The sequence below is a fragment of the Pseudopipra pipra genome, chromosome 2, assembly GCF_036250125.1.
Source record: "Pseudopipra pipra isolate bDixPip1 chromosome 2, bDixPip1.hap1, whole genome shotgun sequence".
Lineage (NCBI taxonomy): Eukaryota > Metazoa > Chordata > Aves > Passeriformes > Pipridae > Pseudopipra > Pseudopipra pipra.
In genome coordinates, this window is record NC_087550.1 from 79,747,507 (window position 1) to 79,774,712 (window position 27,206).

Sequence of the window (27,206 nt, forward strand, 5' to 3'; positions counted from 1 at the left end):
TACTTCAGTTCTGCCTAAGTGTCCTGCTTTAGGTATGTAAGTCTTTTCGGATGTAGCCCTTAGATATTAGCAAACGTGGTCATGTAAGGTTTGAATTACAAAAGCACTAGTCTGTAACATACAAGAGAATTTTAAGTCCTACATGAATAGTGCTTCTTGTAATAGCAGTATAGATGCAACAGCATGTATTTCTGAATTACAGATGTTAGAGAATGTGCATCTATTGCTAATGTAGATATCCTTTCTAATGCCGTGAAATGATCACTGGAAATTTAATGGTAGGAAACAGGTATAATACCAGTGCTGTGCTATTGCTGAGACTTTCATGGTGATTTAGTATCCAGAAAAATTAAAAAACATAATTAAAAACTTGTTTTATTACATATAATAAAATTTATACATTTTGTGTGGATTTTCATAATCTTACCATCAGTCTTTTATGTTATTTTTTTTACATCTCAAATAAAAACTAGATTTCTTTAAACTGTAGAATGAAAAAATAGAAGACAGTTTTGTAGTTTTTCACAACTCCACCCCGAAGAAGACAGTAAGATATGGATTCCTCATCCCTGAAAGTGTTCAAGGCCAAATTAGATGGGACATTGAACAATCTGGATTAATTTCTCAAACACACAATTTTTTTCCAGGCAGATATGTCGGTATTAATGTGCAGTGCAGCAACTCATTTAGTTCTTATAGAATTGAAAGTTCTAACTGAACTATCTTGGATGATACCATGAACTCACTGAAATCAGTGAGACTACTGACAGAAACAAATCCAGAACAAGATTGGATCCAGGATTTAAAGCCTCTCTATCTCTAAACTGGTCTGTGATGCTACTAAACCCCCTAGAGCAGTAGTCAGGCTGTGTAGTCGTCGTGGTGTGAGAGCAGAGTGCCTGTCTGGAAGGCATATGGAAGAGTTTATCACACTGTTTATGTAAAGTTGCACCATCTTAGATGACTTGAGTTCTCACACATGTACTCACTCCTTTCTCACAGCTTTCCCTCATGACCAGCTAGACTCCTGCTTTGAGTTTTGAATTTTCAACAGCGTTGAATTTTTAACAAATGCATCTGGACTTGCCCAGGTTCAAGAGGCTTCATATGTTAACTTTCCTAAGTCCATATTTCAATCCAGAGAGGATTAAAATAAAAAAAAAAAAGAATCAAATGTCTATAAAAAGGCCTTGGCCTCCTATACACATTTTTCTCCAGTTGTATATGTCATTGTGCTACCTGCTGTACAAAACAAAACAGAAAGATGCTGTGGCTTACCGAGTAGTATTTGGAAGCACTCCAAGGCAAATTAACAGACCAAGCTCTAAGCAGTGCTTGCCCAACCATTAGAAAACTTCGTAAGCTGTGAAAGAATGCAGTTTGCTCTGCAATTTTCTCCCTATGAAACACACAGACTAAAACCATTTTTGCAGTCAGTGGAAAATAAGACCTATCTAAATGTTCTGTGTGGTTGTAGGTAGCCTCAGAGTGAATGAAAGACCTCTCTCTGTGCTTTTTCCTCGGTTGAAGCGAGTGCCATAAGCAGCGCTTGAAGGGAAGAGGAGTCAAACATTTATTATATCCTGGCCACCCAGAGGCAGAAAAACATCGATGTCTACAAATGAAGCAGCATTTGCTTGACATTTCTCTAAATGAATTCTACTGAATAGGTTGTCTGGGTTTTTTTTCTAGTGAGGGATGTGTTTTGCCCCAAATCAGATAGTAGTTTTCAAAAAGTACTTCCTTACTAAACTTACTGTATAGCTTACAGATTTGTAGTTAACCAGAATGAAGCAAGCTGCAAAATAATAAGTATCCTTCAGGTGTGGGTTGGTATGTAATTGGTACTATAGTTTTACACTTCTTTGGCTTTTCCCTTTTTATAACTCATTACTTTGGTCTCTAGTCAGACCAAATTCTATAGGTTGCTTTTGTGAGCTTTGTGCCATTCATTATCAATGGACTTGCTTTTTAGGATTGTGAGAATCCATTAGTCCAACCAGTTATCTTAGCAAGACGTAAAGCCAAGTTGGTAGTCACCTGTGGCCGTTGCAGTTCATTGCAACCTTTCTTAGCTGGGGACATCTGTGTAACTCTTCTCAGACGGCAAACTCTGGGATAGCGCAACCAGACTTCTCTCTGAAGGATTTAAAGACTCAGTCATAGGTGATGATATTACCACTACCTCTTACAGCTGCTTTCCAATGGTAAGAACAGGAGCGGGGCAAGTGGCTACTTATAAGGCAGCATATTTTATTTTCAGAACACTGAGCCTTCCTAGCCATGTTGTCTGTGATACAGGGCAAACATATTACATGTAGGTAACTGTAATGGTATAGTTACATATAGGTTCCAAGTGGCAGCACACTTAGTCTTGCCTGCTACCACTGAGCCTGTTCCCATTGCCTTCTTTTCCTGCATGCATCCTCTAACAGTGGTAATTTAAGTTGTTCGCTTGGCTGTTTGTTTGTTTTGTTTTGATTGGTTTTTGTGTGGGTTTTTTTTGTTTGTTTGTTTGTTGGTTTTTTTAGGACGTTGTCTTTTTTGAAAAACAAATCCAAAAACCCATCCCATTTTTCAACCATCTGCTTTTTCTCTGCTACATGGTTCTTGTCAGTGGTTACATTTTTATTGTTATATAAAGCAAACAGGTAGAATGTTCTTGCCCATTTTAAATACTTGTAGAAATACCTTTTTTTTTAATTAATAAATGGTAAAAACCTCAGAATTGTATAATGGGGTTAATCATGTTTAAACAGACTGTCTGTACATAGCTGATGAGATATATTTTTTCCTATTCTAGATTATATTCCATATTTAAGGGGTATGATTTTGTAAACACTTAGGTGTGTGATTTGCCTTATGCTAACAAGCAGTCCCGATGGCTACAGCAGGCCGGGTTACATGTGAAAAGTTAGGCAAAAAGCTTGCAGGATTGGGGCACATTCCAGAAAACAAATAGTTGCTTTTTGTTGTGCAGATATTTTCATGTGCTTTTTCAACAGGTTTTATCAGAGAAATACAAATTATTACAATAGAAGCTTCTGGTGTTTTGAGACAAAAAGCAAGTTGCTAGTGATGTAACTAAACCATTTTCACAAAGTTGCAAGTGTTTCTAACCAACCTGCAGATGAATTGAGGCAGTGGTGTGTGTTTTACCTATGTTCCACGTGTACTCAGGGCAGTTCTGCTCGGTTTTGTCATTAAATAGCAGATTAAAAGTAAGTGTTTGTGGTATAAGTTGACCGTATTTGAAGAATAAGAGTGATGAAAGTGATGCATTATGTTACTGTAACATACTGACATTATCAATTACGTGTTATTAAACAGCTTAGCTAACTGAGTGATTTACCTTGTGTTTAACTGCTTCTTTCAATTAAAGGTAGCAAATGCTGTAGAACTGGGGCACAATCATAGACACCATATATTTTCTCCTGTTAACACCAGTACTGCTGACATGCAAGTGATGGGAGTGTTGGCATTTTGCTGCAGGCTCTAATGGGCAAGTTTAAATGGTCTAAAAAAGGTGATTAATGATTGGGAACAGGACTGTTACACAGCTTCACAGCTCTTTTCTTCAATGCATTCCCATTTATGTCGACTAGGCCACACTTGGGAGGTGTTACTTCAAAGAAGTCAACACAGGGGATTTTTTTCCTACTGCCATTTGTTTCTATTTCTTAGGTCCCTTTGCTTGTGCAGGTATAGCCAGAAGTTTCCTGGAAGTTATAAGCTTCAGTGATAAAGGAGGATAATCCACAGGCTAGTATGTCTGATGATCAAAATCTAAACTGTTGAATTCTACTGTCATTTCAAGACATCTTTAACATCATTCTGTCTACTTATGTGTATTGTGTTGGAAATAATCTAAAGGTTCCTCTCAGAATAACTGAAGCACTTCATCAAACAATATGTGATTCTCTTCTGCTATTCACTTGATTTTTGCAGCAAGCAGTAATTTGTACATTAGTACTGCTTGTTTGTAATGGGTAACTGTCCACCCCTAAGCTCTCCCCCCCTTATATATGTGGATAGACATCTACATATATATTTCTTATGTGTATTTCTTTGGGAGCTGAGATCAATAAACACTGCTGCAACACTTGAACCGCTTCTGTCCCAGTAATAATTAGCTGCCATGAGTAGGAAAAAAAAAAAGTAGTTCTAAAAGCAAATTAAAAGCAAAGTTTGAAAAGCTAGCATGTCACTCTCCTTAATGAACCACAGGACAGTGAGGTGTCTAGCAGATATAATGCATTCTCTTTGCTCTTTTAAGCTAAGGCAGTATCAAACACTAGATTAGTGGGGCTTGAACACTCAAGGGGAAGGTACCTTGTGTTTCTTGGAAATTCTCTTAGAATTTGTGACTGAAAGCACTTGCTCTTAAGTATCGTGTTGCAAGAGAAACAGATGTATTTTTTTAGAACAGGACATTGTGTAGTATTTGAGTTGCTAGCATTTTGTCTTGGCATTTTTTTAGTGATCAAAGTATGAAGTTAAGTCTTAGCTGTGTACAAACAAGTTTTCCAAAAAAGACACTTAAGAAAAAAAGTTTATACAACAATTTGGGGGCAGAGGGAGAGAGGAGATTTAGATTTGGAGTGCAGTGGCTCTGATTCCTGCAGATATACTAGAGCCACTCTTCTGCAGAATAAAAATTATGCCAAACATATTTGCAGTATCTGTAGGGGAAGAAGCATAGCTTAAAGAAGAGCACATCACCCAGTTGGCTTGTCCTTGAATGTAGCGTTTGAGATGGCATTGTGTTTCATCTTCCTTTTTTAATGCTATTTTTAGGAAACCAAGCCTGGGGTAGGCATGCTGGAGGCTCCTTGTGTGTGTTTGTTCCCTGTCTTTGCAGTAACTTTGACTCAGTTAATCGATTTCAGGTAAGCATATCGGAGGAGGAAGGATTCTAAAAGCATTATGGTCCAACCGGTTTCTTGAGTAAAATGTATCCAGTTGGAGGAGGAAGCTGCAACTCTGTGTGGCTAGGGAGTGTGATCGGGAGTGTGGTCAGAGGGTTTGGTTAAACTAGGTTTTTTTAAGGTGAGAGAGTTCACACTGGGGAGCGCAGTTGCGAACACCCCTGAGGGTGCAGTGGTGTTTTAGATGACAACCAACTACAAACCCCATCTGAGAGAAAGCAGGCTTTGATGGTCCTGGTGCTGACACCGCTACTTGTTACTTCTGAGAGATTCTCCTCTTGTTTGTGCAGTGCGTGGAGGAGGATTTTTAGGAGTTTTCTTGTCCCTGTATATGCACGGGCATGTGAGTGGTTGTTACTACAGGTGTGTAAAGCTGCCTCCTTTCTTCCTCCTAATTAGTACATTTAACTTATCAGTAGCCACTTGAATGTCTTGGTTGTTTTTTTGTTTGGCTGGATTTTATTCGTCTTTTACACCCCCCCCTCTCCACCCCTCCCCCCCCCCCCCCCGTTTGCAATGCCTGCATTTTTAGTCCTCGGTTGTGTCAGGGGAACATCTGAACATCTGCTTTGGATAGTTTGCAAGTGTTACTTTTTAACTCAGGCCCCCAAAATCCGGGCAGTGTGATGACTGTTCCCAGGGCATGCTCAGCCTGCTACTTGTCTTTTGGAAGCATGTGTTGAGGCTCATTACACATATTTATTCTTCAGTTTTCTATCTTGGCTTGGATTCCCTGCTAGGATTCTGTTCTGAAACGATGATATAAACTATATATTTTTTTTTCCCCTTAAGCATCAGTGCAGCACTTTTTCCCCTGTAGTTCATAGTAGTACTGCTTGTGGGCAGGTTTCAAAGGAATCTCATCTCCATATGGTTTTACTCGATAATCCTTTATCCACCGTCTTCAGCTCTCATTCCGTTGCTTTCTTGCCTGTGGCTACGTTTCTATCTCTGCATCAATTAGCACAGTGATTTATACAACAAGCAAGCAGTTTAGAGGTAATGGTACACAATTAACATCTCATTCCACCATAAAGGGTATGCTAAATACCCCAGTCACTGCTTTCTCTGCCTGGAATTGAAATAAGTGTTTGTCCTAATTCATATGCTATCTGATGTGAAGTGGGCCTGCTTTGTACAGCACTACACCATTAATCTAATTATAGATAGCTGCAAATGAAGTGCTGTCTGAGCACAGAGACTGAAGAAAATAGCGCTTTTGTCATTTAGCATGACTCTGTGAAGCAAGATCGCACTTTACACGGCAGCATGGCAAAATGGGAATCTGAATAATATTGCTGCCTGTTGCATCTTTTCTAATTACAACAGCATTGTAAACACAACTGGGCGCTGATATAAATAGAGCTGTAGATACGCTGTCATGTGGGTTGTAGGAGAAAATCCTTAGTGTGCTGTTGTATTAAATGATGCATCCTGATTGACAGCTACCTTGAGACTGCGCTGATGGAGTTGTCAAAGCATTATGCTAACGGGCTGCTCGGCGGCGGCAGCTGCGGCCGCTCCCGCTCCGCTCCCGCTCCGCGCCGCTCCCGGCTCCCCGCGCCCTGCCCGGCCGCCGGCGCGCTCCGAGGGAGGATATCGCCAGGCTTGCCGTCTGTCCCCTTTCGATTCTGCCTGTTCAGCCGCAGTCTGAAGCGGAGGGAAGCTATTTTTGCGTGACTTTAACCCTTGGTAGGTTTCTCTAGAGTGCTAATTATGTATCACACAAGGAATGGAAAGTGGGAAATGTGGCTGAATTACAAGTCTAATTAAGTTTCTGCTGCTGGAGTGTGTACTACGTGGTGGTGAGGCTCCTCTCGTTTTTCTTTCCCTTTCGCTGCTACTAAAGGCTCATGATTTTTGTGGCTGTTTTGGTATTTTTATTATTATTATTTAACAGCTGTCTCCGTAGCGTGTTGAGTGTTTGCTCCGCCATCAGACTAAAAGTGCCGTTATTTTGCGCAGATGTTAATGTTAGTCCTCCCCACCACCCTGTGGAAGTAAATCAGCTCTAGAACTCAGTCTTCGGGGAAAAAAAGCCTCCGTGATTTGCAAAATGTCATTTATCTCCCCGTTGAGTAAGGAATCCTTGACTCTGAAAGAAAGCAGTGCCTAACATCTTCGAGTTATATGGAATAAATACATCGTTTTCCTTTTTAGGTGCTGTGGTGGAAATCTAAGCAAGGGTACGGTCACGATGGTTAAGTGTATAATGATAATAAAAAAGGCAGCGTGCTCATTGTGTTCAGAACTGGAACTTTGCTTGATGTTGCTTGGACTGAATACTGAATAACCTACTCCTTGTGAGTCGATGACGTCCAAGTGCAGGTGACAACAGTTAAGTAACTTGAGGCAGGATGTGGAATGTTAAAGGAAAATTATGTGACCACTGTTAATACATTTCACTGGTTCCAAAAATGAGACTGTGAGGCTAGTGAAAATAATGAAGACGCAGAGCAGACAATTTCTGTACTGAAATCTGAGCTACCTAAGATTTTCACCCTTCTGACCACAAGAATGACAGACATTTGAAAAACATGCTTGAACATTTAGGTAAAGCATACTGAAAATCCACATCTGGTCAGCAGTCCAAACACTGTCATAAGTAACATATGGGTAGTGATTGCTCTATAAAATCTCCAATGGAATTTGAACATTTACAGGTTCTGAGACATGAATTTCAAGGGTACAAGGAAGATCATATTTAATAAACTAGTGTGAGATCTACCAGAGTGCAATTTTGAGCATTTTAGTGAAGATTTGCAATGTTTAGTTGCAGGCAGTAAGGGAACCAAACTACAGAACTTGTTTTTAAGCACAGATGGGGCCAGATATGCTCTGGTGACCTTTTTTGTAGCAGCTAGTCTACTTGTCTAGTGACTTGGAGGATCAGTGCGGTATGTATCAACAAAAAACCTCCACAAAACCCAAGGTATAATTTTTCACCCTATTTGCTTATTTTTCTCCCGCCTGCTCCCCCCAACCCCTGCTATACACTTCCCCTCCCTCCCCCTTACATTGCTGTTTTTGCAGCTTTTATGTTCTTATTGTTGTCATGGACATTTGGTTGTAAGAGGTAGTTTTGCATTACACAAACATCCAATTCATTTAGTGGGAAAGATAGGACAGGATACTGTTACCCTTAGAAAACTATTAAGTAACATCAGTTTTCCCTACTATAATTTTTGTCACCTGACTGTGGACTCCCAACAGTCTGGTGGAAAAGAAACACCTGGTTTCTATGTCATCAAAAGCTGTATGGCTCCTTTTGGTACCGCTTTATTGACTTGACTTTGGCTGGCAGAATTAGGCTTTGAAACCCTGTGGAGTGGAGCAGTGGCTGGTGACAACTACTCATCAGGGCAGATCTGATGGCTAGCAGATTTCCTTGCTCTCAGAGTCCACCTGCAATTTGTTTATGACTCCAACAAATGTTTCTGGTGTGGGCCAGTGAAAACCTCCTGGTCGCTATTTATAACCCAAACTTCACAGCCTTCCCCAATTTACGCCCCTTCTTTCTCCCATCTCTTCCTCCTCCCGAGGATAAAGGAAAAAAATCTGAACCTCATCCGCACTCGTTAGTAGCATATCAAAACTTCTGCTTCCTATGTTCGGCATTGTCCTCACTAAATCAAAGGCATAGCAGCGTGTTCATCATGTAATGAAAAAATGTGCTTTATTCTTAATCGTCTTTGTTGTGGCAGCACTGGCAGGCGTTGTTTGGCGTGATCTTCCAGAGAGTCCTGTGGCTCTCCCTGAGCTTCAGGCTGTACCCTGGTTAGGTGAACAGCGCCCTGCACCCCACTCCACAACTCATCCCCAGGGATAAGTAACAGCAGTCACAGAGGGATGCTTATGCAGGTATTTAGTGTGGGCCAGCCAACAGCCGAAATACATCAAAGGTAATCTTAAAGAAGGAACCTTTCTTTTCGGCTTTGTCTTTTTATTTTCTGAAAGGTCATTTGTAAACCAACCGTGCCAAAAAAGGCCTTTCCCCAGAAGTTTACTGTTGTTATTTTTTACTTTTTGATTACAGTAACTTGCTTATCCCCCAAACAGACTAAAGAACAATAAACAAATACAAAAGGAAAAGGAACAGCTCATCAATAACAAAGACCTGCGTTTTAAAGCTTTGAGAGTACTGACTCTTACATCTCACTCCAAGTAAAGCAGGAGTCCTGCAGAGAAAGGAATCTAAAAGATATGAAAATTATAAAGATAGTAAAAACAATGTTTGGTAGGGATATTTTAGCTTGGTGTGGAGAACTGAGCTTTAAAGTGCAGCATGCCGAGGAATGTGGTTTTTCCCCCACTGCTGTACGTGGTGGAGTGCATAGGGAATTCTGTATTTCAGCCTCTGTGAAATACTGTAACCTAGATGAAGGTCTGGCTTTCTCTTCAAGTTTAAATTTGAAATTGGGCAGCTTGGAAGCGTTGTATTTGGCTCCAAAAACTAAATGGCATATACACCTAGTCCTTTGAAATCATATCAAAATAGTCTCTTGCAAGAGGCAATAATACAGTCCACAAATCTTATTTCTGTGTTCTTCCTTTTTTCTTTTTTTTTCCTCTCCTTTTTTAATTTTTTTTTTTATTTATTTTCAAACTCTGAGTACAAAGAAGACACTAACCGTGGATACTGAAACTGTGCAATTTGGTGTAATTATATTCCCCCCCATAGATTTAATGAAGGACTTTTAAGTACAATTTATCTTTGATAAATAGTCCCTCTGAACAGAATGTTTATTAGATTGACAGCAGAATACACTCTGCAAGCTTTTTTTCCTTGCCACTTATGACTCAGATGAATTTTAATAGGAGTAAAAAGCTTTTATTTGCACAGTAATTTCACTTAAGGATCATATCCTTCAGAAACTGGCAGACACTTGTATGTCTTGATTGCAAAACAGACACTCAAGAGTAAAGAAACATGCATAAGATGTTATTATTTGACTTGTCACACTGCTGCAATTCTATTTGCAACTTATGTCACCAATTCTCCTATAGGCATCGCCTCCCCTCTCCCTACAGCCTCTACATGAAAGTGTGTGTATGTGCACGCAGACGCGCACTTCTCTTCCAAAGAAACAGGCTGCAGTGAGCACATCACATTGAACGCGGTGGCTTGAGCTGGGAGAGAACTAGCTGTATTTTGGGTTGGAGAATTGTGAGCGCCACAGTCTTAATTGTCATGATGATGCCTGCGGGAGGCTTGGAGTTAAAACTGCTTTTTGCATACAAAATGGTGCTGATTTCCCTGAGCCACATCAATTGTAACCGAGGCACATGGTTGGGAATGGGTCTCAAATCTTTGGGTGTCCCTTACGGCTTCAGGGAATATTGTTGTGGCATTTTATTACTTACTTTGGTGAGTTGGGGGGAATTGGTTCGTTTAACCATTTGCTTATATTTCTGATTAAAAGTAAGTATTTCTAAGTGAATGGTTGCACTGTTCATCACACATAATATTGTGTTTCCACATGCCATTCATGGATGATGATAATCCTCCTTTACGTTGTTTTAATTTGCCTTTGAAAGCTGCTTTTTAAAGATGTCATTGCAGAATTAATCACCTTTTGCATGTATTTCTAAATACCTTGTTCTGCTCTCTACAGAAGCAGAAGGTAGAGTTCCCCTTTACCTTCACCATAAGGATAGCGGATTTTTTCTGTCCACGTAAAAATGAAAAGTAAAGACATGTTATTGTTAATAAAACAATAGCTAATTGTTTTGGAGGAAAACATACTGTTCCAAGCAAGGTGTTGAACTTTACATCGGCAAAATACACATTTGAATTGTAAATGCAGTTCATCCGATGCTCATTATTAAAACCTTTGTTTAAATTATTGATGAAGTGCGGTGCTGGTCTTCTCTGGGTTGGCCTTGGCGAGGCAGGAGTGTCACGCAGAGACCTGCTGCCATCTACTGGCTCTTTGCAATCCCTTTCAGGTGCCCTGGGACAAACGTGAAGACCGTCTGTCTGAGGGCAAGCAACTGTCTCAGTGATTAAAATAGTTGACAGTTCCTAAAAACTAAAAGCCTGGAGCTGAAATCAGTTTAGGCAACATTTATATGTTTTCAGAAAGCTTTGTTTAAAGAGATACTCTTAGGCACTTCAGGGTCATCATATTCTCTTCCATTTCTAATTGCTGTAAAAAAAAACTTAGAGAAAACATTTTTTCTCAAGGTAGGTAACAGCTGCTAAACAGTTTTTATTACAGATGAAGAATATTCAATACAACACTGTTTCATCATCTGAAAGAACAGAATTTAAATTGTTTAATATGTTTTAAGTGTAAAATCTGAGCAAGTTATTAACTTCAAACACTAAATACGTGGTCAAAAGAAATGTTTAAAAAGTAAACATAATGTTTAAGATCAGTCCTGTTGTTTAAAGTCTGGCAGACTTTCCCAAAAGGTCAATTTGCAATTCAGTACTGCAGTGGAAACAAATCCCTCAATATTCCTTATTCACCAAAGATGATATGCAGCAAGCATAAGGGCACTTCTAGTTTTAAATTTACATCTTCTCTCTCTACCTCTAATTTTAAAATGAATATGACATCTCTTTACTGTACTTGATTCTTTCCTGTTATGTGCACGTTGCCGCAGATTTGGGTTGCATATTTTTCCTTCTACATCCTGAAAATGAAACTGAATAAAGATTTCAGACAGTGTTTTTTAGACACCCCTGTGAAGAACAGATAACAGATGCATTACATAAAAACATGACATAAAATAGTGCAGATTATTGACTGGAATTCACCAAGGTGCAGTTTTCTAAAACATTCCTCTTCCTATTCTTTAGTACAAATTACAAATACTGACGAAGGTTGCTGCGGAGCTGAGCAAGTACATGCCAGAGAAAGCAGAAGAGGACACCTCCAGCATTTTGAGATCTCCTATGCCTGGAACAGTGGTGGCAGTTTCTGTCAAGCCTGGGGACACGGTAAGAAATGTGATCTATATATCTGCATTTTCATTACATATTCCACAGAAATTTCTCCTTGGTGTAAGTGAAACTACAGGTCACAGGGTTTGACTTCTTTTTTTTTTTTAACATCACCTGTAGAATAAAGTGTGCTGAAGGATGTGTGCTGTTTTTCATTTGAATTATAAAGACTAAACTGGCTTTAAGAGGAAAATTTTCAGCCTGGTACAAGTACACAGCTGAAACTGAAGAAATAGCTTGTACTTGTACCCCAAATGCCTTGAGGGGGGGAGGATAGGGACGAGGGAGGAAATTCTGTGTCTGTATATGTGCACGTAAATATACATAAGTTTATATATATATATATATGTATACATACGTATACATATATACAGTTAGTTAGTGCTAGCAGGAGTAGACTGTTGATTTTCTGCCCTGAAGTAATGAAAATATTACTAAAAAAAAAGGGACACAGGAATGATATATAATTTCCCTCCCCTTTTTCTTTTTTAAGAATTTCAAAGACACATGAATATACACATGAATTGGGAATCCTATGCTGGGAATTCCCAGTCTCATGTGGTAATCTTGTTCTGCAGAAGGAATAAACTTGCCATACAGAAGGGCAAGGGAACATGCTGTTGTTGTCCTGGGGATTTCCAGTGATTCTTACCTTACACTGAGCTGGAAACAAATATAAATATAGTGTTTTAAAATTACATTTAAATACTGACTTGAACTCAGCTTTATATGAAATTCTACCACATTGTAGCATATGTTATTTCTAAGGTCAGGGCCCTTATCTCTCATAACCATTGAAAGCAAGGAAGTGATTGCAGACATAGGAATATTTGAATCAGATTTTGCATACTAATTTTAAAGTACTGTTGTCAGTTAAATGATGCCATAAACATGTATGTGGCACTACAGATTTTCTTGAGAGATTGTGCAGAAATGGGATCAAGATCTGAAGTCCAAAAGCAACATTGCATCTACTAGGTGACAGTTGTCGATCGTGCTGGTAAAATGATTCGTTTGCTTACATTTTGCTATGATACCACTTTTGGATTTAAAATATATGGTTGCTTCTGTCTGTCTACAGGGAGAAGGGAGTCATCATGTTAATATTAAAGATCTGCAGGTGCCAATGTTACTATTAATGAAACAAAGACATTTCAGAGGAAACAAAACTAAGTACTGATTAGAAATTAGAAATTCTTTTAGCTTTTACACTTAGTTTTCTGTTTTTGTGATTTATACATGCACACATACACTGTTTACATACTTTAAATAAAAAGAACAGTATTCAATTAAAATTAATCAGTATGTCATCACATGGACAGAGGAATCTGCTTTCTTTGTCTAGGCAATACAAGTGACTGAATGAGGAAGATCTTAAGCAAACACCTTTTTTTTGTGAAGAATGAAGGGAAACATTTTTAAGTCAATGATTTTAAGACTTTTAAAATTTGTTTAATATTTATTTTTGAGATGTTAATTCTAAATGTTACCAGCCTTCTTGCCACGAGGAGTAATTCTTGTTGTCTGAAAGGAATACAACCAGTGGAGAAGGAGGCCAGAGCCTAAGGGATTTTAAGTAAATAAATAAATGAACCTCCCTCCACAAATCCACAAGTGGTGGTGTGCATCAGAGCACAAGTTGTTAAATAATATGTGTGAGATTTTTTTTTTCTTTTCTCCTTTCCTGCAGCTTTTTGCTGGAGGCACTGAGTGGCAGAGCATTTGAACAGCATAATCTGTGTTCTGCTGACCTGAGCTTGTCATTGCTAATTGTGTGGCTTTAATTGCAAAAAACACATTTGCGTTATTGAAAAGGGTTTAACTTAAATCCTTCCTTTTCAAGACTACTGTCAAAACGTTAAAAAAAAGCGAGCCAGCAAGTGAGATGAGGGTAACATCAGCTATCGGCACTGAATAAGCAGTGGGATGGTGGGATTCAGATTACGGCGTCTGGGCTGTCCATCAGAAACCACCTCACTCACTACAGCTGTTGAAGGCATGATGGGCAGGGAACTGTAGCTCCGTGATAAATACAGCTCTTTTTGTTGCACTGCTTGGGAAAAGTCTAATTTCTTTAGTGTGCTGGAGTAGTGGGAATTTAAGTAGCTCCTATTCTGTGCTTGCAATCGGGTTTGGCAGCTCAAATTTGCATAGTGTGTGAAAACAGCACAGCTGAAAAGTGGGAGAATGCAAGGCAGTTGTCCATCTTTCTCCTCAGGTGTTGCTGCTGCTAGCAGTAAAGCTATCTGGTTGTTAGCTACTCTGAGGTTATTTTCTCCTAACCTGTGAGCTATAGCATTAGTGCAGCACAGTCCCTGTCCTCACAGAGACATGGTCTCAGAGTGATGAGTAGCAGAGGGAGCTGGGCTGCCATACCCTTCCTTCATGTGTAATTTAGAAATTGTGAAAAACTGACTAGAGAGGGTCACCTCATCCTTGTCTGAATGGCCGCGCTTGCAAACTGTTTATTACCTATGGTTCAGCTGTAGGGCACTATGCCTGGTCAGGTAAAGCATGTGGTGTTAGTCCCTCTCTGTGTGTCCATAGCCAAAGGAGAAGGCAGCGCTGATCTCTGCGTTAGTTTTCCCCACTCGACGTGTCATTGTTTTCCTTGGAGCATGGTGTTCTCTTTTGGCTGTTGTTGCTGAAAAATACTTCGGTCTGTTGAAGCCCGATAGAAGATTGTGTGAGCATCCTCTATCCAACTGGTCTGATAAGCAGTTTTCAGTTCATTTTTTGCCAAAAGATATTGCATATTCAAGGAATTTATTTTCTTTTGTCTGTAAGATGATCTATAGATTTTAGTAACACAGTGGGGAAGTGCTGTTTGTCATTTAGAGAGAAGCAGAACTTGTGATGCTGCCAATTTCTTTAGGTTTTTTAGTTACTTTCTACTTTCTTTATTTTCCTTCATGTGATCAGAAGACTATAATTAGTTGTCACTCAGTTATTCCTAGAAGCAAAATGAAGGCATTCAGAAGCAGAAAGCAGCATAAACAATGAAACAATTTGAAATCTGGCTGACTGGAAAGAAGGTTAATATTATTTAGGGAAAGAAGTCTTAAATTCAGATTACATTCCTCATGATAACTCAGTGATATTAATATAGGAAATACTCCTTATTGGGGGGTGAGGGTGTTTGCATATTTATTTTGTAAGTAGATTGTTAGTGGTATATGTGCATTAGGATGAAATTTGGTTTTGGGGGAATTACTTTTGGTTCCCCATCATGCCACGGCCTAGAGAAACCACTGGGCTTCAAGAATCCAGGCAAGGAACTTGCTCTGTTTCTGCTGACCCTGGTGGCAGCACAAGCTAGCCCTGCTAGCACACAGCAGGATTTTTATGCCAGAGTGTGGACATGGCACTGCACGTAGTTTTAATCTCGCTGCAGCTACCACAAAGACAGCACCTACTAAGCTGCACAAATGCTTTACTTAGAGGGCAGGAAACAGGCAGGCATCTGCAAATATTTCTTCTTCATCTTGAGGTGCTTGGCTTGGTTTTGTGCATGTAGGATTCTGTGCACTGAAAGTGCAGGAGTGGGGAAAACTCAAGATCCTAATGGTTGCACAGGTAAAACAATGTTGTCATACCTAAAACAACCCACCTAAAGTGTTCCCACTGGGGCCTCTGGTGGTCTAGTGGTTAGAGTGCAGGACTCGCACCGCTGCGACCCGGGTTCAATTCCCGGCCCCCCGGGCAGCTGGAGCTCGTCAGCCTTGTATGGCAATCCAGCTACGTCCTGGGGACCTCACTGCCACTGTCCAAGCTTTGCTCGGCCCCGGCAGATGAACCTCAGGATTAAAGGGTGGGCTCAGTTCAGCGCACGCTGTGTCTCACCTAAAAAATCCACTGCGCAGGCTCGAAGGGTTTATGACCTTTCCCAAATCTTCGCTTGCAAAGACTGGCCATTATTATTAAAGTGTTCCCACTACTGACTTTGGTAGTCTTAACTGTCCACAGCAACAAAGAAAGATCTTAGCTGTCCTGATTGCCTTGTGACCTTTGCTATGTTTTCATCTATGAATATGGGTTTTGCTTTTTCAGTTTTCTGTCTGTCAGAAATGTGAAGGTGTTTTTCTTTTAGCTATGTGTTTCTGTTGGTAATTTTTATTTTTTAGTTACATTGAGCAGGACAGGTGGCATTACTAATCCAAGCATTGGTCAATAAGCTAATACCTGGCAGGCTAAATCGCTTTAATGATTACCCCTATCCATAAATATGGAAAGCACCTCTGGGTAAACACCACAGCATCACTGAATCTTTGTAGGATTACAGCCAAAAGAAGAGGACAATTAACTATTTTGACCTTTGTTTCTAAATTTCCTCCCTTTCCAGTAATTCAAGATTACTTCAGGTTTTGGAAGTTACCACTGTTCCAGCCATTCTTTAAATGTACTTTTCTCATATCAAAATTTCTTATGATTTCAAATTGATAGTAGTGTGGCCATTAATATTAATACTGCATGGGATGAATTTTTTCTACTAATGTCAGTTGTTAAATGTAGATGCTAGTTATCTCAGTAGTTTCAACATTGGTTAACTTGAAGGCTGATTTTTTCGTTGTTTAACTTATAGAACACATTAGTGCGTTCCCACCTTTTAAAACTAATTAAGGAAGATGTTTTAAACTGCATTCCTCCTTCAGTTCAGTTGCATGCATTTTATTTCAGTTTTTCTTGTTATTCTTTGAAGAACAGTTTAAAAGAATCTTTGTCTATGATTTTCCGTTTCACAAGCCTTGGTAAGTTTTTGCTGTGGGAAAAGATGTTTTGCTTGACCTTTACCGCTGAAATGCTCACTACTAAAACCAAAACAAAATAGCTTTCTAAATTCTTTTTCTCACTACATCCTTCATTCTCATGAAAGAAAAGATGGACTTACAAACTTACCTGTTGCTGTCAGCATTTGTGTGTTGTTTTAAATTGTATTTGCCATTCAGACCTCAAAATCTTAAAAAAAAAACTTCTCTTTTTCTTCTGGTTGGAATTCATAACAGAGAAATGACAACAGTAGAAAGGAGTAGGGTATAATTAAGAAGGAAATCCTAATCTGATGATGAGGTAGAAATAGTCAATATTATTAGAGTTTCCTCCTTGGGGAAAAATGTTACCAATCCTTTGAAATTAATTAATAGATTTTTTTATTATTATTATTTTGGTGTGCTTTGCATTTGCAAATAATAAAAAACTTTTTAGCTGTTGCTAAAAAAGTTGGCTGATAAAGACTGGGCTGTGTTAGCACAAGAATGTCCTCCAGAAGTGCTCTGCCTGCATATCACTTCCCCAGCACGCTGGGATCTCAGAAGCAGTTGGGGAAGTGTGTTTTGGATAAGTGGGAGTGCAATGAACAGTGCTGATTGCTGTCAGGGGGACATCAGTGACCTTTAGTCAGAGGTCAGAAAATTTGGGATGTGCTATGTTTGGATTCATTCGTTAAAGGAGTGTGGCAAAAAAAGTTTAATAATGATTTGTCAAGTACTATTAATTGCCGCTAATTATACTTGCAGCTCTGTAGCTCTGGTTTCAAAGTTAATTTGGAAAGAAGAGGAAACTTGCACTAATTATTTTACATGGTAATGGACAATGCCAAGGAATTTCAATTGTTGCTCATCCAATTCCTCTTGATTTGTTTTTTTGTTGGATGCTGGCTGCCAGATTGCCAACAAGTCAGAGAGAAAAGAATCTGGGAAGGGAATGATACCGGCATGGACTAAGTTTAAACAATAAATAAACAAACAAAAATCCCAGTATCTTCGTAGATAGTGAATGTTCAGTGGTAGATAGTTCACTGTTCAGTGGTTTTGCACAAGCATAAACAAGATGCATGTCTGTAATTATTTTGCAGAAGGCTACAAGAGAGGATAACTCTCTTTCATAGGGCATCGTCCCTTCTTACTTACAAGGCTCAACAGGGACACAGTTGTAGCATAGTGGAAATTGTGAGTGATGTTTACTGGTGTCTTCTCAAGGTTGAGGAAGGAGATATCACTTTTAACCACCTCTAAGATCATATTTGCTTAGGGCTGTCATTGTTTTTTTCCACTGCAGCTCCAAGAGCCTTAAAACTGTTATGCATCAGAACACCTGTGTTCTAAATATAATGGTCTTAAAAATGTAATTGAAGGATTTTCACTTTTGTAGGCAAATCAGCAGGGTTGATATTGATCCGTCTTTTTAGGGAGCCACAGTGCACCAGAAGGTGATACTGTAGAGGGCCCCGTAAACCCTCGGAGCCTTCTGTCTAATTTGGCAGAAAAACACAGAATGTTGGACAACAAAAGAAGGATCCGATTCCGTAAGAAATCTTCATCCCTCCCACATCCTTTTCACAAGATAAAAAAAAAAAAAGACTTAATTTTTTCAGCTGCACACAATGATTTGGTGCTCACTCTTGCATTGAAACAGTTGCTGTCAGAACAGGCAGGAAACAGTTCTCTTTTAATTGCTGAAATCATTCGGAAGTGCTTCATGCACGGCTTCTATACAGCAGATGCTGTGCATTAATTGGCCTGTGTAGGGCTGACCCAGGGTTCCTTGCAGCGGGCCCAATTTTAGGCAGAGGGTTTAAATAGCTTATTTCTTATTTTGTATAACCTGGCGTACATTATGAGCGCGCCTGCACGTGGGGTACTTCATGGTCTGCAGTTTCTAATGTCATGTGGGTTTCAAAACCTGTGCTTCTCTGGTAATGTACTAGCAGCAGGTAAGCTCTAAATACCATCCATCAGGAGCTAATTTTTTTATCCAGATACTCCAATGACTGATGAACCTGTCTTTTGTATGAATGTTCAGCACAGGAGAAAGCCATATGCCCCTGGCACCGGTTCCTATGCATTCTTTACCGTTCGTAGGGAGGAGATTAAGAAAAAAACAAACTCTTACATTACATGTCTTTCATTTTTTTAGCAGTTAGCATTTTCTAAAATAGCTCTATTTTTTTTTTAATTTTTATTTTTATTTTTTTACAGCAAAAGGAGATTTAGGTCTTTTAAAGCAATCTGACTATGACTACTCATTTTCTTTATCAGGAATATTACTGCACACCCTTAATAGGGAACCTTGTTTTGCTACTCCCCGTCTGTTCAAAACAGACCTTAGCCCATTAGAAGGTCCTCCCTTGTGTGGGAAGACCACAGCTGTTACTGTAAATCTCATCCAGTAACTGTATCACCCCCATTTTGTGGCTCTGAAGGATGAAATTGAGAAATGGAATACTGTGCAGTCATCCTTTACATCTCCAATTTTAGGCCTTTGCACATCATTTTCATGCTTTTATTCCAAATCAAACAACATTAGTGAGAAACACTACTCCGTGCTAAATGCCTAGCATCTAAGGCAGCACCTACGATCTTTGTTTTGGAGGGTTTAGGATTTGGATGCAAGTTGGGGCTTTGTTAATGGTGGATGTTTTAATTTTTTTTTTAATTCACTCTTTTCCCACCTTCCCCCCCCCCCAAATCTTTCCCAATCTCCAGAATCTGCCAGAAGCAGAAATCTAGATGGTAGTGAGGTGCCTAAGATGGAGGATGCTCTGTTATGCCTACACAGAGAAAGTAGGAGCTCAGCATGGCTTACAAACACAACTTTAAAAAGGCTTCTGTTTCTTTAAATCCTTCTGAATAAAGTGGATCTAACTTCTTGTGAAGGATATTGGGGGCTTTAATCAGAAATAAGAAGTGGTTTAAATCATTAGCACAACAAAGCAAACTATAAGCTTGAAGATAAAAGTCTCAGGGGAAAGAGTCCTCTGAAAATAAATGGGACTTGATAGATTTCCATATCATTTATAACTTCCCTTAATTACACTTGGAAGACTTGCCAGTAAAACTGGAAAATTGGCAGCCTATATCCATTATAGTAATTTTGCCGACCATGGCAAGCAGCTGGCTTTACTGGATTTTATTTCCCATCACTCACAATTAATCATCAGCTGGAGATGTCTGAAACTCCTCAAAATGTAGCAATACTGTGTGACATTCAGGCCTCCTTAAAATGCCGAAATCTGCTGAGTAAATGGGCCGAGTTCCCCTTCCAGCGAACTCATTTTGGTGCGAGGCAGGCTGCCGGTTAATGAGTGCCACTCCGATAATCGGATGCGAATGTGAACCCTGACCTCATGTCAAAGGAGAGGACGCAGCAAGCTGGATAAAAGATCGGTGATTCAGATCTGCAAACTTTACACCAATTAGACAGAGAGCGGGGAAATACATCAGTGCCCATTGGGTTTATCAGAAAGACTTGTGGGGCTTGTGACCATTTTGTAAGCCTAACATGGGAGACGTCCTGTCACAATCATTAAGTCTTTATCCGATGACGCACAAAAGTCTGCAGAAAGTGTACCGTATTCACAGAGATCCCGTGGCAGCAATGCCCTCGGGTGTGCGCTGTCTTTTTGTGTCTCTAGAACTTTAAAGAGCCCTATCTGTTAGTGCAGATAGTCTTTATGGTCCTCATGTAGGTGCAGTGAGAATGGATTGGGGTTGCTCCTTCTCAGATTCTGCTTCCACCCTGTGGCGTGAGTTGCTTGGTTGGGAAATGACCGGAGACAGTTCCCTGTCCTGTGTGTAACCTTTCAGTCGGAGGAGAGAACAACCACCGCGCAGTCCCTGAGTTATTCAAACAGTACTATTGACTGTTCCCAAATTCACATCACAAATGTTAGCAGCATCGAGATGTAAATACCCTCCTCTTTAATGATATTTTTATTTCTTCTTCTTTTTTTTTTTCCTTTTTTTTCCTTTTTTTTTTCCCCCTTATCACTCTATGGAGAACAAACTGAACACCTACTTTGAACTGTGCAGTAGATGGTGATAAAATGCAGACTGCAGGTCTAACAGTTAATCACTCATTTATTTTGATATACCAAGCAGTGTAAATGTTGATTTGTCTGTATCATAACTGTGTGAAAAAGATATCTGAGATTTATTTCTTTTAAGAAAAAGAGCCCTTTTATTTTACTTGGTTCAAATCAATCAGATTTTTTGTTTGATTTCAGTTGCCTTTTTTGACAGATTTGGGTCATCACCGAGACCTCTCTAAATTGAAATGTAAAGATGGTAGTATACATTGGTTTACCATCTACAGAAAGAAGTAAATTATACAGTGAAAATGCAGCACTAAAAATGGTCCAGATAAATCCTTAAATAAGTTAGCAAGAACTTATACACATCGCTGCAGTTTTCATTTGCCGGCTAAATAACAGGTAAAAGGATATGTGCAATTATGGAATGAAAGAAAGCATACAATGCTTAAAAGGCTGAAAAAGAGAAAAAAGGGATACAAGTGCCTAATTTTAGGATTTGTTGCTTTGCAACACAATGAGCAGAGCTGTAGAGGTTTAACATAAGAACAGTAATTAAACTTCTGTGCTTAAGTGAGACTTATGCCAAGGTAATTTTCAACAAATTGCTCATCATCAGAAGTACTGACACAGCATTTTCACACGTGGTACCTGCTGAGTGCCTTCTCCCTTCCAAATTAGTGAGACTCTAGATATTAACTGAATACTTTGACTATATATTTTGTGGTTTGAGGGGGGTTATTTCCTTCCCAGACACTGATTCCCTTGTCATCAACCCAGCAGGTATTATATAAAGCACAAAACTTTAGTTTTGAGAAAGAGAAGAAAATGAGAAGAAATTTAGATTAAGGGGTATTTCCACCCCACAATTGCTAATACTTCCTGGCATTTTAGCACCATACTTAAGATCTGCAGAGACAATTCTGTATTTTTCCAGTAGATGTGTTTCCAGAACTCTGTTTAGATAATTACTAACTGGTTCATTTGCACACCATCCACCTGATGAAGCCATGTTACAGTTAAATCGCACCAGGGCTCAAGAAAAGAGTTTCTTGTGCCCTTGAAATTAGGCCACTGAATTCCAACCTGTCCTCCTTGGCATCTCAGTCTTCAGCAACCTTTAGAGGCCCATGTTGTTGGCTCTCTGATAGTTGAGTTTAGCCGGAGGATGGCAAAGTTGCTTTTGAAATGCATTTTTTAATAATAACATTATTTTAAAAAAGCCCTCCAACAAACATTCTTGCCTTTTTTTTTTTGTTTGTTTTTTTTAAAGTCAGTAGCAGATAATTCATAGCTTCCTCTTAACCTCAGAAAGTTCAGAGCAGATGGAAGAAAAGCCAAGCAGTGAGATGAGGAAGAGAGAAGAAGCAATAAAGGAAAGAGTGAGCTGGTGGGACAAGGCTATGGGCAGAGCCGCAGGTGTGGAAGGAAGGAGACAAAAGACAGGGAAATGGAATAGATGGGAAATAACTGGGGACAAAGAGCAAGTCTGATACCATTCACCAAATTTGACACTGCTAATGACTTAAATGCTCACCTGAAGCTCAGGATGGAATTTCTGCAGGTGAAGCATTGGGTGTTGGTTATTCTCTGTATCCAGTTAATATACTGTGTTCCCATAGCAAATACTTTTCATATTTACCTTCTAAAAACTGTCATAGTGTAGTTGAAGTGTGTTGGAGAAAGGGTGTGTAAGCACCTTTTAATATCTTTTCTTCTGTCTTGCTTAGAGCCTCTAGGCAGACATCAGTGCTTTTCAGTCACTGTTAGTGAAAAAAAGCTTTATTTAAATTTTTGTAATGTTCTTTATGCAATGTGCATTTGATCTCTGACTTCACATCTGTCTGTTAATATATTCCTCCAAAGTGGTACACACTTGTCCTGAGATATGTATTATTCATTTTACATATAATTAGAGAAATATATCTATGTGTATATTTGTATGTGTATAAACAAACACATTTTGTTGGCACTGGCACATATAACAGTGCATAAACCAGACCTCTGCAGGTTTCAGATTACCATCTTTACTGAAACTTGAACATCAGAGAGAAAGTATCCCAAACTTGCTGGGATAATAAGGGAATAGCAGCCTACATCTATGAAAGAGCCCAGTGAAAAGACTTGCAGTGGGCACTTGAAACCAGGCATCCCAGAGGGGTGTACCTGCACAAGTACTAAATCCTGGCATGTAGGGCCTGGCACCCTTCAGTGTCTGGCATACATCATCTTCATGGGATGATTGCTGGGTTACAGGAGGGGTAAATTCTGAATCCCCTGTTTTTCCCCTCATGTACAGGCAGCCCCTTCAACCAGTGTAAAGCCCTGAGTGGCTGTTTCCTCTGTGCAGTGTGTTACAAGATGTTGGAGGGAGGATCTGACTGGGAGGCACAGAAAGCCGAGCGGAGCAGCCCAGTGGGTTACTGGTGACCTTGAGCTTGCACATGCCTGTTAGCAGGGTGCAAACAAGCAGAAGAGGAAACTTCAATGTTCCCTTTTAAGAGCTCTCAGCTGTGGTGAAAATGATGGTTTTGCCTCTGCGACGCCTCCCCTGTGGATGAGAGCTGGTGGTTCTTCACCTGCCTTCTCTCAGTCCGAAGTCATCAGCTGCCATCCAGATGCTGCCATGAGCAGAGGTGTGACATTCTCCTCAGCATTAGCCTATTGAGTAGCGCTGGAGCTTCCAGCCCAAGCTCCCCCGGATATGTGCCAAGAAACTTTTGGCTTCTGAATCAGTATTAGTATCTGTGGGCCCTGTGCCAGGGAAGCAAAGCGAAAGTTCCCCAGCCAAAAATGCACAAATTAAATTTTGCTCTGGATTTAATTGATGTTGAACTGTGGTGGATGTGAAGTCTGAACTGTAGAAGTTGGAGCTGAATGGATGGGGTGGGAGAGGAGCCTTTCAGGCTTGCCTGGGGTGATAGTTTTAAGTAGGTGATTCCTTTTTCCCTATTTTGCTGCCAGTTTTGTGATTGTCATTTGTGTTGTGACTGTGTAACCGGCTGACTTGACTTGTGCCATGAAAGCATTTATAGCATTTAATCAAATAATCCTTTTATTTTCCAGAAGAATCATTGCACTTAGAAAATTTCAAATGCTCTATTCTCATTTTATACTGCTTGAATTTTACCAGGTTTCGGAAGGTCAAGAGATTTGTGTAATTGAAGCAATGAAAATGCAGAACAGTATGATTGCTGCTAAAACAGGCAAGGTAAGCTACCTTGGGTCACTTAAAACCATATGCAGCTTGTCAAACAGGATAGAATTTAAAAAGGAAAAAAAGAAGGTTCTGGTTGTTAAGGAATTAAGTCTGATTGTTGTAAGTCTTTCAAAATGAGGTGTCTTTAATTTTGTAACATTTGCATCTGCTGTGAATGCTGTTATAAGTAGTTCCGAGCCTTAGATAGCACAGCAGGAAATAGTTTTACTGGCCTCAGAAATTCATATAACTCTCTTTCTCCTAAATGATTTGTTTTCTCTGATGTTACAATGCCAAGTTGAATTGAAAGGTGTTGCAGACCATTTCTCCAAATTTCATCTTTCCAGAGAGCAACCAAAGAAGAGACATCTCTTTGCCAGTTAATTATTTAATGGCAAACAATTTGTCATTAAAAAACCCCACTCAGAACAAGGCATAGAAAGTGCTTTTGCAGGAGGAAGAGAGAAGCAATTTTTTAATTATTGTGACTGTTAAATATCAAGCCCAGATCTGCACATTTGTTAAGCTTTGCAAGGCTGTGCATTGTGATATCTTCTGAAGGATCAGCATTGTAGCCCTTGAGCTGGGACTCTCCTGCAGTGTAGAATGTGCCAAAGCGAGTGCTCAGGGCAGGAACTGGTTAAGCTTATATGACGAGGGCATGCCTTAAACCCCAGCTGGTTTGGGGACTGTCAGCCCCCAGCTTGGGGCCTCAGAGCATCCCTGTGTCAGATTATAATTCACAGCCTGAAACCATCACCTAGACGTGGGCCCCTGATACATCCTTTCCAATGGGAGAGCATAGTCTGGATCTGGGTATATATTCTCTTCTGTTGCCTATTTCCTTACCTGCCCCAATCCATGTTTGCCTGGGGCCGAGCTGCTCTGCTCTCCCAGTGCAAGGCCCCTCATCCCAGAGGGAGGCAGCAGGGAGCCCGACTCTCCAGGCAGGGACGGGGTTACCCACTGGCAAGGTTCGCCGAGATTTTAGGACAGGCCTCTATGCCAAGGACTGTTTGTGTGTTTACAAGAAAGGCTTATTTGGCACAGCTCTAAAATTGTTATTGAGGCTGGGTCCCAGGGCTTGCCTCTTCCAGTGTATCCAGTGCAAAATTGGGTCTCAAGAGAAAAAAATAGTGAGAGAGGGAGTATGTTCCTTTTCCCGTTGCTCTGACATTGCTACTTTATTATTTCATTTCATGCATTGATTTCTATATAATTTATTCTCTCACTTCATTAATATTTCCAAGCATTTAGTTTTTCATCTTTGCTTCTTTTAACCCCTTATTGCTGCTTTTTGCATCCACTGTTTTTAACTAATGAGTATTTGTAATTAAAATGCCATTCCCTCTCCCACCCCCCCATTTATTTTTCTTTAACCCTCCCTTTCCCACCATCGTGTTCTGCAATCCATGGGCTTATTCCTTAAAATCCTGCTTGTACTTCTCCCAATAAGAAATATTTCCACTCACTGTGTACAGATGCCACGTAAAAGCTGTGTTTGGCTTATTAATCCTCTAAGGTGGGATGTGAACGGTGCACAGGCTATGCAGGGGGGCTGATGTTTGCCTTGCAATGTCCCCTTGGTGCCCCAAATTTGATAATAATTAGGAAATTATTTGATTCTTTAGAATTTTAAGAATTTGAAAAAGACAAGTTTTGGGCTGTGTAGAAATGAAGCTGCTAAACAGAATTCATCCCGTTCTGCAGTGCAAAGTCATGGCTCTAAGTGCTAAAATAACTTGGCCCGTCCACAGGAATGGGATGTTTGGTACTGGCTGTTAGTCCATGTTTTGATGCTTTGAAACTGTGTTTTGAAACTCAGTTCGTTTGTCTTCAGCTGAAAGATGTTCCCATTTTCATTCCTGACTGAATTCCTTTTCTGTATCAAACCCCATCTTCCTGTTTGTAATTGTGAGAAAAGTGGCTTGTTTTTGTCTACTTTGAGTTTACTCCAGCTGTAGGTGGTTTAAAAATGAGGGAAAGATGGAGAGGAACTGGCGTGCCTCCTGTCTTCTATGGGACAGCTGTGCCTGGGTCAGAACAAGGAGCTGGCCCCACTGCATTTCAGAAATCACTGGGGAGTTTGAAACACTAGTTAGCTCCAATGTTTGCTGAACCTTGGCTTTGTAGAAAAAGAAAAGCAAGAGGTAGGATGTTTTTCACACTGTTTTCATCTCTTAAAAGATTGAGGCTCAGGAATCAGGTAGGCTGCCTAGCTACTGATTTTGGAAATAAAGCCCTTGTTTGTACATATCACGCTGTTTTTCCCCGTGTAGTGTTCAGCATCATTTCTTGAGCAGTGCTGTGAATGTGCCTGTGCTACAGAGTCAGAGATCTGCTTACAGCTCACAGGGCTTTAGACTGTCAAACGTGTGTGGGCAATAGTGTGGCCATCGTAGCCTGGTACTTTGGGTATGCTGTGGATTTCCTTTAGGAGCCCAAGATAGCATTTGGATTATTAAAATGAGCCAACTGCTGAACAAGGATTTGGACATGTCAGCGTGAGCTCTGAATTAATATTGCAAGCAAACTCTAATATAAAGCTTCAAATATTTTCTGGAGGTCCATGTGCTGAAAGGGTATTCAAATATGTTGCAGCCTTTTATAAAGGAAATAAGGGACTAGTATAAGATTTTGTGTTTTAAAATTCAGGAATCTTTACATGAGTATACAATTCATCTACAGATGTAGCTGCATTTATTTGACAGTGGTAGCCCTTTGCCAAGTTCAGTTATGTTAAAGGATCACAATTCAGATTTGAATCATCTATCCCAGCTGTCTGGGAATTGAGAGAAACCCATTTCATGGCTGCAGTCCCAAAATTCAGCTATACTTAAAAACTGTAATGCAAGAAATAGTGGAATATTTCATTGAAACATCCCAGCGTAAGTGCTGGAGTGTCAGCCCGTCCTCTGAAAGATATAGAACTTTAGTAGTAAATGAACAGCAGTGCAACCAGGTGGAAGAAAGGTGCTTTTGAATTTTTAAAGCACTATCTCCATCTGATGTTTAGGTCTTCAAGTACCTCTGGCTTAAGAAAACCAGCTAGTGGTAGTTGCCTGAGGGGATTGGACATGATTTGGTCAAGAACTGGAGAGGTGCTGGAGTCTCCATTCTCACAGGTACTCAAAACTCAGCTGGACTCTGAACACTGGAGGTTGAGCAGTCACACTCTTAAGGCCCTTCCAGCAGATGTGCATCTGTGATCCCTGGGGTGGTCATCATGTTGCACAGTGGCCATTTACCCCATGCATGCAGATGTGATACTCTATATAAGCCATGTCAACCAAAACATTCCTTTCACCGTGTTATTGTGCA

General features: G+C 40.0%; 1 protein-coding gene across 4 annotated transcripts in view; it reads left to right on the forward strand.

The window, feature by feature from the left end:
• Positions 1–27,206, forward strand: part of PCCA (propionyl-CoA carboxylase subunit alpha) — a 276,287-nt gene that overhangs the window by 248,703 nt on the left and 378 nt on the right. For 3 of the 4 annotated variants that reach the window (XM_064646092.1, XM_064646093.1, XM_064646094.1), the window contains 2 exons: positions 11,737–11,877; positions 23,820–23,897. In XM_064646092.1, the coding sequence (XP_064502162.1) occupies positions 11,737–11,877; positions 23,820–23,897 (219 nt within the window). Of the gene's footprint in view, positions 1–11,736; positions 11,878–23,819; positions 23,898–26,901; positions 27,011–27,206 lie in introns of all 4 variants that reach the window. The other variant, XR_010428426.1, reaches the window with a different exon arrangement.